The 12,364-nt window shown below is 46.7% G+C and overlaps 1 protein-coding gene across 1 annotated transcript; it reads right to left on the bottom strand.

Annotated features, from left to right (window-relative positions):
* Nucleotides 1-765: 765 nt before the first annotated feature.
* On the bottom strand, nucleotides 766-1,638 carry LOC110698915. The gene has a single exon (XM_021876420.1). It carries the CDS (start codon nucleotides 1,636-1,638, stop codon nucleotides 766-768), a length of 873 nt encoding a protein of 290 aa, XP_021732112.1.
* Between the last annotated feature and the right edge of the window lie 10,726 nt (nucleotides 1,639-12,364).

A 12,364-nucleotide genomic window follows, 5' to 3' on the forward strand; every position in this document is an offset into this window, starting at 1 on the left:
TTAGCCTGTTGAATTGTTGATAGGTTGGATGGCCTAATTAGGCTCTCTGTTCAATTGTGTCTGACCTTTCCCTGCCTCTTGTGCTATGAGTTGCTGGTTAGCCTGTTGAATTGTTGATAAATTGGATGGCCTACTCAGGCTCTCTGTTCAATTATGTGTGACCTTTCCCTGCCTCCTGTGCTATGAGTTGCTGGTTAGCCTGTTGCAATTGGGGTTATTGATATGCTGAATGATGATTAACCTATTTGAGTCCCCTAAAGAACTGTCTGTCCCTTTGTCAATTAAGAGTCCCTTGGTTTGATGTGTTTGGTTGGAAAATCCATATGATGAAGGGACTCAGTTGATACAACAACTGCATAACCTGGAATTGCTCCAACAACTTGATACAAGAGTTGTTGTTGAGGGAACCAGTTATGAGAGTTTTGTGAAAAAAAAAACCCCCTCTGATGGATTTATTTGTCACTGTGTTTTGCCTATTTGATGCATAGTATGTGCCCCTAGATGTAAATAAACCTTCCACAGTTTTAATCATTAAATAAACCAAAAACTTTACATTGTCCAAATGGAAGGTAGCTTAGACTGCCATAAAATATCTATAGGCCTGACTTACAACAAAAACACATAACCAATGATTAACTTACACTAATGAACAACTCACAAAAATAACAGAAAACATGACATACAGTGATTCTTGCTGCTTCATTTCCTTGCATTGGTTATGTGTGGCAGTCTCACTAAACCTTCTTCATGTGTCAGTTGTTGTGTTTAGTCTCCATCAACAAGCATCTCTTCATCTCCTGCATTTCCTGTGTTAGTTGATATGAAAATGGTATTGAGGTAGTCAACAGCTTGTTGAACAACCCTGCTGTCCACATGTATTTGTTCTGGTAGCATCCCAATCCTTTCTAGCCTCTTCTTCCCTTTGTGTGGTGGGGTGAAGTTATTCCCTCCCAAGTGATTGAGTATTTCTTCCATGCAGCATTGTAGTGTTATCCAACAATATTTGTTCAACACTGGGTTGAACAACTCATATGCTTCTTTTACCCTATCTATGAGTTCCAGCAAATTCTTTGGGAATGATTGGTATTGTAGTGATTGTATTACACTGAACAGCCCTAGATCTAGGACATTTAAATCTGGGGACTGAGGGGGTTGGTATATGAATTGAATGTTGAATCCATCTGACTGACAGGCTGACTGAAATTCCTCATCCCTTGGAACTTGATGAGGTCTGGCATTATCCCATTGAATCCATATGTCCTTGGGTAGATGGGAAGGCCATTTAGCTTTGATGCTTGGTATTACATGATTCAGTAGCATTGCCCTTATGGCTTCTTTGTTGACATTCTGAGTTGCCTTGATTTCTACAGCACCAGCTTCCCTGTTTTTGCTTTTTTTCTTTGCTGTTGTTTCATACACAAATTCAAAAATTCCATACTTGCCATCATGTGTTACTGCTCCTTCATGGTAAAAAATGGGCTTCCCTATGGCTGCCATGAACATGCCCTTCACTTTAAATCTTTTAGACTGTTGGCACATGTATGGGTTAGCTTCGTTTGGTAGGAGGTAGAACTTCCTGGTATCTGGGTTCAAGTAGAACCATTTTTCATCAATGTGGATAACTTGCTGCATGTCCATGAACTTTGGGTCCCCATTTTCTTCAGCAGGCAGTAGATGACTTAGCACCCATTTTATTCTTGCTATCTTGTGATTGTCTGTCAGATGTGGGTGAGTTGTGGTTGTATGTGTTCTGAGTCTCCCTTGCTTCTTTAATTTGTGGATTGTGACATGTGGTACTTTGAGAGCTGCTGCATAGCTTCTCTAGTTGTCCTCTTATACAGGGGCACTGACTGCAGAAACTCATCTGTGTACACCTTTGGTTTTGGTCCTGTTTTGCCCAGCTTATTACTCCTGACATCTATCAAATTTCCCCTTGCCATTTGGGATTGGATGTCCTTGAATAATCTCTGAATTGTAGACCTGTGAACATTAAATTTGTGGGCTTGCTCTAATAAATATCCTCTTGGCAAGGGCCCCCCTAGCTTCAACAGCAGGCCATCAACAAGTTCCCTTTTTTGAAAAACTGTGAGCTGTTTTCTGCTTTTCTGTTGCTGTTCATGGTCATTGTTGTTCATGACATTTTCTGCAGTCCCTTGCATGTTGCTTGCTTCAGTTTGTCCCATTATGTTTTCTTCATCTAGCATTTGATCAATGCTGAAAAATGCATCATCTTCAATTACTGACATGATGCTGATGTTGAGTTCCCAGATATGAAGCCTGGTAATGAAGTGAGGGGGGCTGTTTTTGATTGTTGTGCTGTTGCTGAACCAGAAATTAAGGAGCTGATGCTGCTCCTAACCTAGAACTAATTTAGGTTTTGGATATTAATCTATCATGTTATTTTTTGGAACATATTAGTACTCTGTGTAAGCTTTTGGATTTTCTGTTGGATTGCTTGAAAACTGTTGGCAGGTGGTTTAAATACCCTATTGTATGAAAAATTCAGAGGGGGAAATGTTGGTTGGCAAATGATTTTTTTTTAAAGGGAGGGAAAACATTTTCGTGAAAAGGCCTGTTTTTAAAAAATTTTGGTCTAATTTTTGAAAAAGGGGAGGGAAAAAAATTGAGAGGGAAAATTTGGCCCCAATTTTTGCTGACAGGTTCACATGTTTTTAAATAATGGGACCACTTTCTCTTTCCTAAAAAAAATCAGATTTTTTCCCTCCCTTTTTAATCCTTTAATTACATACCCCACTACCCACTTACATACCACTAAACAACCCCACAATCTTTTGCATTGGCCTCCGTGAAACCCCCCTTTGTTGCAGATAATAAAAAACGGAGGAAGTATATAACTTTAAGTGACGTATTGACGTATCCCCGTATCCGTGTCAAAATATCAGACAGATTTCCCGTGTCCTAAAACTTGCCGGATCGGACACTTGTCCGAGACCTGTTCCCGATCTATGTAACATAGATTGACCCTATCCAATAAGGGCTCTATCCGTTAAAGGCCGTATCCATTAAAAGCCCTTTAAGCATAACCCTGAGCCTATTATCATTGAATTACCCTACTCAATAATCAGCTCTAATATAAACTTATTATACTGTGCAATTGCACGGGTACTATATTAGTATTGGCTTAAACACCAACAAAAACTAACCTTACAAACCAAAACCCTTCACCACAACCCTTACCAGACGATGTATTAGCCTTAATCCTAGGAAAACTCGACATCATAAGCCTCTGTCATTGCACAGCCGCCTCGAAGCCGGAATTCTCTAACATCCTACACTATCTACGCACCCTCTCCACCCCTTTACCCCCTTCTTTTAACCTCCCTGAAAGGGCAACCCTATGGTACGGTAAAGTTATCTTATTTTTACTCCAAAAGTCAGTTTCTTATGTAATAAAAGTAACCAAGTATTTGCCTTTGCCCGTAATTATGTACATGGTATTATCGACATTATCCTTATATTGTTGGACTTACATGCCAAGAATTTCTCCGTCTGGCCGGCGGTTTTTAAACAAGCTAATTAAAGGGCTCGAGTTCGTTGAACTCGAGCTTCCACCCCCCGTTGTCGTCGTCTGATTACCTTACAAACCTAACCTTTGGTTTAGGTGGGACGGCGGGCTTAAGTCCGGAGGAAAAAGTCGATGAAAATATTGACAATAATAGGTTATTTTGTCCTAAGGAAGAGTTTTTTCGTAAGTTTGGGGTGGCTATTCGTCACACAACGTATCACTTGTTTACGAATGTTTTGTTACAATCGGATGGACTGTTCGAGTTTGTACTAAGTTTTTATTTAAGGACAAAATAAAATGGTTTTTGAAGGACAACGACGATTTGGAACACTATGAAAAGATGCATTATGTGAGCAAAGATGCAGGAAAAAACGGGAGAATGTGGGGTGTACCGAAGGATGAAGACTTGAAAACCACGAATTTGGTGGGAATGGCTAGCTATGTTCCTACAACAATTACGGTGACAAATCACTCTAGTACGAAGAATTGTAACGACGATTCAGTTGATATAAAAAATGTTTGGCTTTTGTTTGTGGCGTATGATGATGGTAATGGTACGAGCGAGGAAATTATAAACGATTGTAATGGTGAATTTGGAAAAGATGTTGATGAGGCTAGGAAGGAGCTTGCAGAAGCTGTGATGAAAATATTGGCGGATGATAATCGACGTAATTTGGATGATTCCAAATTTTGGTTACCATATAATTAGAGTATGTTACTACTTATTATACAATGTATGTATTAATTTGATTGATTTGTGAACATGTTAATGATTGGACATACTTGACTCTTGCTAATTTCAAATTTTTACGGAATTTTAGTTTGATTACAAGTTTTAATTACGAAGTATATAAGCTAAAGTATTAGGTTAGCCAAGTAAATTGGAATTAGGATTCTTGTACAAATGTTCTGAATTTTAGATTACTTATTTACTGATCTATTAATCGATTATGTGTAGTATTACTAGTGTTTGGGTCCAATTTAGTCCAATTGGGCCTGGTCACTGAATGATCCAATTAAAAGCCCAAGGTTAAGGTTCAACTCTCCAAATGTGCTAAAGTCAAAAATCAAACATCCTCAAAGCCATGTCAAGGTCAGTCAACGGCCCAATCAGCTTGGCCCAGCCCAACTGACTTCCGGGCCCAATCCGCCTCCTTCATTAGCCAAGGTATAAAAGCCAACAATTTGGTCAATTCTTGGTAAGACAATAAAGCCTCAAGCAACTAAACTCTTGCACAGCTTTCTCTCTCTAATATACTGACTTAAGCATCGGAGGGGCCTTCCTCGGCGTCCCCCCCGAGGCTAGTTTACGTGTATTTGTTGTGCAGGAAACCCTCGGCTCCTGCGTCGTTCGGACCGAGACCAAGTTCCCTCAAGATAAAAGGATCTTCCGAGATTCGATTGTTTTCATCCGAAACAATTTGGCGCCGTCTGTGGGGAACGCTACTAAATTTCGCGTCAGTCATCAAACACTCCGGCAGTCGCCATGACTAAGAGTGGAAAGAGTTCCAAGAAGGCTAAGAAGGGAGGAGGCCGGATTACGGTGAGGGAACGCCAGCCGGTTTATCCCTCCCCGGAGCAAGCCTCTTCCGAATCGGAGGCCCCCATTTCTCCGGAAAGGGAAGCCTCAAGAGGTCCTAGCCTCCAGGAGGAGAACACCTCGCACCACACTCGGCAGCCGGGGCCATCCCCGAGACCGAGTGGCTCAGGTGCGAGGAACTCCCCGCCGCGCCATAGCGTGCAATCCAGGTCACATCCGCGGGAGACTCCTCCCTCCGGACCCTCCACCGAGGAAGTGGCCAGAGCAGTGGCCATCTGCATGGAGTTCCTTAAAGCTCAAGGGGCTCCAATCCAGATGCCTGATGATCACCAGCCGAGAAACCTGAAAAGGAGGATCGGTCAGGATGATGGTGGACAAGTTCCACCACATAGACAACTCGGCCAGAGGTGGCGAGGGGACACCCGAAACTCCAGTAAGGAGAGGAGGAGGAACCCTCAACCCTCTGACCACTCTGAAGCTCAGAATTCCATGGGGCCCTCCAAGGACCCGGAATTCGCCCGCCAAAGCGTTCACGAACGCTTGGGTTCGAGGGAGGTGAGTGTGCATAGCCGCCTCACCTTCCCAGAGGATACCGGACCCCACCCAACCTTGTCTCAGCCGGGGACGAAAACCACTTCCACCTCTGAGAGAGGAGGGAGCGAGGTCCCTGAGGCCGGGTACAAGGGGAAGGCGGTCATGGTTCCATCGAACTCGCCCTTCCAGAAGTGGATTCTGGAAGAGCATGTGCCAACGGTCAAAATCCCGGCACATATTACTTACGATGGTACCTCAGATCCTAAGGATCACATTGCCTCTTACGAGGGGCACATGTATCTGAACCCGAGGTCTGAGGCTACCTGGTGTAAATACTTTCCTACGACCCTCAAAGGTGTTGCCCAATCCTGGATCACCAAAGGGCTCAAGGAAGGCTCCATAACCGGTTGGAACGACCTCTCCAACAAGTTCAAGAGCAAATTCTCTACGGCCAACCGCCGAGAGAAGACCACTGCAGAGCTAATGAGTCTGCAGCAGGCGGAGGACGAGAGCCTCCGCGACTATCTGACTCGCTTCAGCAACGAGTCATCCGGAATCACAAGCCTGGATCAAGGCCTGGCCGTGTTCGCGCTACGGAACGGCCTCCAAGCTGGAAAGTTCCTGGACTTCATGGTCATGCATCCCCCGCAGACCCTGGAGGAAGCCTTGGAAGCATCGGATAGGTTCATCCGAGCCGAGGAGTGGAACAGATCCAGGTCTCAGTCTCGTCCGAGAATTGAGAAGCCGAAAGGGCAGCAGCCCGAAGTCTCGGCGCAGAGGAAAGGGAAGGCTAAGGCCTCAGAACCGTCCTCTGCTGCCGAGCCGAAGAAGGAAAGACACTTTCCCTACACGGGAAGGTACGATTCATACACTCCACTCTCCCTTCCCCGTGCTAAGATTTTCAGCACGACGAAGGACGAGGGGAGATTCAAAAAACCTCGTCCGTTGCCTCCCTGGCATCAGACGAGGGGAAAGGACCAGTGGTGCGAGTTCCATGACTCACCCGGACATCGCACCGAGGACTGCGTCCAGCTGAAGGACCAGATTGAGGATCTGGTCCGCAAGGGGTACCTGAGCCAATACCTCGCGGACAGGCGCGAGGAGAAAAAAGCTGAAAAAGATTCTCGGCAGGACCTCAACTTCGCTCGGAAGAAGGATAAGGGACCTCAGGGCAAGGAGTCCCTCGACATCCTGGTTATTTCCGGGGGAATCTCGCGAGGCACAGCCAAACGCCAACTGAGGGGTCTAACCCATCAGATTCATCAGGCTGAGCTTCGGCAGTCCCAGTCACCGGCGCCGAACATCCTGTTCACAGCCGAAGACTGTGAGGGGGTGGTATACCCCCACGATGACCCACTAGTAATCATTCTGGGCATCGCCAACCGCAACGTCTGGCGGACCCTCGTCGACGGCGGTAGCGGGGCGAACATCCTCTTCCGAGGAGCGTTCGACCAGCTGAGGATGGGAGCCGAGCACCTGGCCCCCGCACCCTACCCGGTGTCTGGATTCAACGGCTCTTCATCGTATCCTGACGGGAAGATTACACTTCCTGTCACCATCGGCGAAGGCCGAGCAGCTAGGAATATCATGGCCGAATTTTTGGTCGTAGATGCTCCATCTGCATACAACGTGATCATGGGGAGACCCCTCATTCACGGCATTCAAGGAGTCGTCTCCACGTATCATCAAATCATGATATACGTTTCAGACGAGGGACGCTCCGAGAAAATAAAGGGCAGTCAAAAAGAAGCCCGCCGATGCAATCACCTCAAGCCATCCACGTCTCGCCGAGGCGACCGTGGCGATGGGGAGGAAAAGCACCGGGACCGAAACGCCAAAAAGCCGAGAGGCTCAGACGTTTCGGCTAATGAAGCCCCAGACAACGAGAAATCTGATGGGGGCCAAAAGGCTGACTCCGCCTCAGGGCCGAACGACTCTGATGGCCAGCCGCGGTCAGGAAAGTCTGCTAATATTGATAGCAGGCCGGAATTCGAGGAATCCAACTCTAAGAGCATGGAAACGGATGACCTGACCGAGTCAATAGAACTGACCGTAGGAGATCCGAACAGATGTGTTAGCATCGGGTCGTCACTGGAGCCAAACACCCGTGCGGCACTCGTCCAACTCCTACGGGCCAGTGGAGACGTGTTCGCCTTCTCAGCCGCAGAAATGCCCGGGATTGATCCGGACTTCGTCTCCCATAGGCTTAATGTCGACCCCTCCAGTCGACCCATTAAGCAGAAAAAGCGGAACTACTCCGCCGAAAAGAACCAGAACATCGCAGCTGAGGTCGATAAGCTCCTAGATGCTGGGTTCATTGAACCCTGTCAGTATCCGGAGTGGCTGGCCAATGTTGTAATGGTTCAGAAGGCAAATGGTAACTGGAGGATGTGCGTTGACTTCACGGACCTGAATAGGGCATGTCCCAAGGACTCCTATCCGCTGCCGAGGATCGACCAACTGGTCGACTCGACAAGCGGGCATGCTCTGCTCAGTTTCATGGACGCATTCTCGGGATACCATCAGATCTTCATGCACCCCGAGGACCGAGCTAAAACAGCGTTCATAACAAGTTCCGGGTTGTACAATTACAGAATGATGCCCTTCGGATTGAAAAATGCGGGGGCAACATATCAGAGGTTGGTTGATCAGGTTTTCGCCGAGCAAAAAGGCCGAAACATGGAGGTTTATGTTGACGACTCAATCGTCAAAAGCATAAAAGAAAAAGATCATGTCACGGACCTAGCCGAAACCTTCGCCACCCTCAGAAAATACAAAATGAAGCTGAATCCGAAGAAATGTGTCTTCGGCGTGAAGTCAGGCAAGTTCCTCGGCTTCATGGTCAGCAAGAGGGGGATTGATGCAAACCCCGCCAAAGTACAAGCTGCTTTAGACCTCCCCGAGCCGAAGACAAAAAGGGATATTCAGCGTCTAGCCGGGAGAATGGCTGCCTTGTCCAGGTTCATCTCACGAGCCTCAGACAAAGGGCTCCCTTTCTTCAAGGCGCTGAAGCTCCAAAATTCAAAAGGCATTGAATGGGGAGACGAACAAAAGTCAGCCTTTCAGCAGCTCCGTGAACACCTGGCTCAACTCCCAACACTGGCAAGGCCAGTCGTAGGAGACATCCTATACTTATACGTGGCGGTCAGTCCAGCCACGGTAAGCGCGGTGCTGCTAAGGGAAGAAGAAAAAGTTCAACAGCCGATCTATTTCGTCAGCCACACCCTGACGGATGCCGAGACGCGCTACCCATTGTTAGAAAAAGTGGCTTATGCAGTGGTGGTGGCTGCTCGGAAGTTGCGACCCTACTTTGATTCTCATCAAATAGCGGTTCTAACTGATCAGCCGTTAGAGAAAGTCCTCGGCAAGGTTGAAAAATCCGGTAGACTGGCAAAGTGGGCTTTCGAGCTCACCGAGTTCAGTATCGGTTATCAGCCGAGAACAGCCATCAAGGCGCAAGCCTTGGCAGACTTCTTGGCCGAGTGCTCCTATCAGGAGACTCTGGATGCAAGGAGGAAAATCTGGACCGTCTTCACGGATGGGTCCTCCACCGTGAACGGTTCGGGGGCAGGGGTCGTCATTACCTCTCCCGAAGGCAAAACCTTCGAGTATGCACTAAAATTTTCATTCAAAGCCTCTAACAACGAGGCCGAATATGAAGCAGCCATTGCTGGCTTAGACCTGTGCATATCGTTGGAAGCCGAGCATGTCTACCTCAAGACAGATTCTCAGCTGGTCGCCAATCAGATCCGGGGGGAGTATGAGGCTAAAGAGCCTTCAATGGCAGCTTACCTCACAAGGATCAAATCGACAATTGCGAAGCTGAGATCTTTCGAAGTAGAGCTGATCCCAAGGGGTCAAAATGCTCAAGCGGACGCACTCTCCAAACTTGCAAGCTCAACTCTGACTGAGTTAAGCCGTTCTGTCTATGTGGAGGTGCGCCGAGAAAAGAGTGTAGCCGAAGCAATATCAATCTGCTGCGCTGCACTCGAGCCGAGCTGGATGGATGACATCCTGGCTTATAAACTCAGGGACGAGCTCCCCGAGGATAGGAATTCGGCCTCCAAGATAAAGCGGATCAGTTCACGATTCCTCGTCTTCGGCGGCCAACTCCTCAGAAAATCCTTCTCCGCTCCATTATTGAAATGCGTGGGTCCAACGGATGCCGACTATATTCTCCGAGAGATTCACCTCGGCATCTGCGGAAACCACATAGGAGGGAGAACCTTAGCCCACAAAGCTCTCAGGGCAGGGTATTTTTGGCCTACAATGATCTCGGATGCAAAGAACATGGTCAGAAAATGCGAGAAATGCCAAAAATTTGCACCGATAATCCATCGGCCATGCCTAGATCTCCAGCCAATTCTTAATCCTCTTCCATTTGCACAATGGGGGTTGGATATTCTGGGACCCTTTCCCGAGGCCCCATACAAAAGAAAGTGGCTGATAGTCGGAATCGACTATTTCAGCAAATGGATTGAAGCGGAAGCTGCTTCAAGCATATCTGAGCAAACTGTCAGACAGTTCATCTGGCAGAACATAATAACTCGGTTCGGCATCCCAAAAGTTTTTGTGTTCGACCACGGCAGACAGTTTGACAACCTGCCCTTGCGCCGATACACTGATCAATTCGGGATAAAATTGGCTTACTCCGCGGTTTGCCACCCTCAGAGTAATGGCCAAGCCGAAGCCGCGAATAAACAGATCCTTAACGCTCTCAGAAAAAGAGTAGAGGATCAAAAGTCCAAGTGGGTAGAGGAACTTCCGGGAACCCTCTGGTCACTCCGGACAACCGAGAAGGAGGCAACGGGGCATTCACCTTTTCAGCTGGTGTATGGATCCGAAGCAGTGCTTCCAGTGGAAGTGGGCTCAGAAAGCCTACGAGTGAATCTCTTCTCAGCCGAGGAAAATGAGCAGCTCATGAAAGAGTCCCTCGACTTCCTTGACGAGATTAGAGATCTAGCCCGAGAAAGGATGGCTGCACACAAGCTCAGAATGAGCAAGTCCTACAACCGAAGAGTCTATCAACGACCTCTCAGAGTTGGGGATTTAGTTTTGAGGAATGCTGCAGCTGTTCAAAAAAGTCGCATTCATGGCAAACTCTCAGCATCTTGGGAGGGACCTTATGAAATTTATCAAGAGCTTCAGCCCGGTACCTTCAGACTCAAACAAATGGATGGCACCGAGCTGAAAAACCATTGGAATGCCGATGTGCTCAAAAAATACTATGTGTAAATCCTTCGGATAGTACAATCTATGTAAGTACACTGATTTTGTTTATAAAAAGGCCATCGAGCCAGTATTCATTCAGATTGCGTGTATTCTTTAAGTCTTTATGCTTTCTACGGTTTTTCAAAAATTCAAGGTTTCATTCGGCGCTGTCCGGGGTATTGCATAATGATGCCTTGTACCTCGGCAAGCCGTAAAACCTGCCAAAAAAGGATACAAGCCCGAAGTATTGCATAGTGATGCCTTGTACTTCGGAGAAGCTGTTCCTTTGGGCAAAAAGGCCATAGACTTATCCGAAACATAGCCTAAAAAATAGGAACTGATAAAGCCCCGAAGTATTGCATAGTGATGCCTTGTACTTCGGATGAATCAGTTCCGGGTGGTAGTTGCAACTCTGAAGTATTGCATGATGATGCCTCGTACTTCAGATAAACTGCTGCCCCGGCATGGTGTTTCGGATAGTTGTTCCCTTGGATGAATTGAAGAAAGTGTCACAAGAGTACCATCTCTAGAGTGAAAACTCTCAGGTGGGAAATCAGTACTTTAAAAACAGATGTAGAAAATAAAGCAAAGTGTTCAAAGATCCTCGGCTTAGCCGAGAAAAATTATCAGCCATTCCAGAATTCAGAAGACCTCATCTTCAGATTTCTGGGGGGGCAGAGGGAAATAGAGAAATGGCACAACTGATCTAATACCCTTCAGCTCAGCCGAAGTTTGATACTTATGTCAGTTTTTTCACAAGTTGAAAACATCCGAGTACAAACGGCAAAAAGAAGTCTCAGCAGAAATGATTCTCGCTAGCCGAAGTTCTGCACTTAGCAAATATTTGAAAGATCATTCAAAGAAAGCAGTAAAGTGCGAAGACTGGTAAAGCGAAGAAAAAAAAAAATACACAAGAAAGCTGAGAAAGTGAACTTCTTTGAAATAAAAATGTTGAATTACAAAAATAGTCGGCAGCCGCCCACAAGCGGAAAGTAACAGCTGCCGAAATACGTACAGGCAAAATAAAAATATAATAAGCTGTTGTACGGTAAGGCAAGCTGAAGCAAAAAAAAAACAAAAGGCAAAAATTCAGAAAGCGGTAAGTCTAAAGTTGAGCGCATGATGAACCGCAAGATTCTGAAGACGACTGCCCGAGTTCCTATGCTTCAGCCTGAGGATCAGACTGATCAGCTTCATTGGGCCCAATGGTGGTCTCAGCTCCAGCAGCAGAAGAAGCAGGCTTTGCACTCTGCCGAGCCTCCCTTTCCCTCTGCTCAGCCTCCAACTCCATCCTCTCAGCTTCTTCCTCGGCTTCCTCAGCCTTAAGGATTTCAGCTTCGATTGGAGTGGCATACTTCATGTGAGGGTCTTCGGGATCTTGGACCCATTCAGCACATTTGGACCAGTCCAGCTTCGGCTCAGCATGAAGGCAGACCCTTCGGCACACTCTGAACCCGTTTCTAAAACCCATTTCATACTCTTCTTGGGTATAGATACGGACTTTGAGTAGAGCCTCAGCATCGGCCAACTTCTTCTTCGTCTCCTCCAAGTCT

Source organism: Chenopodium quinoa, unplaced genomic scaffold (genome assembly GCF_001683475.1).
Source record: "Chenopodium quinoa cultivar QQ74 unplaced genomic scaffold, ASM168347v1, whole genome shotgun sequence".
Lineage (NCBI taxonomy): Eukaryota > Viridiplantae > Streptophyta > Magnoliopsida > Caryophyllales > Amaranthaceae > Chenopodium > Chenopodium quinoa.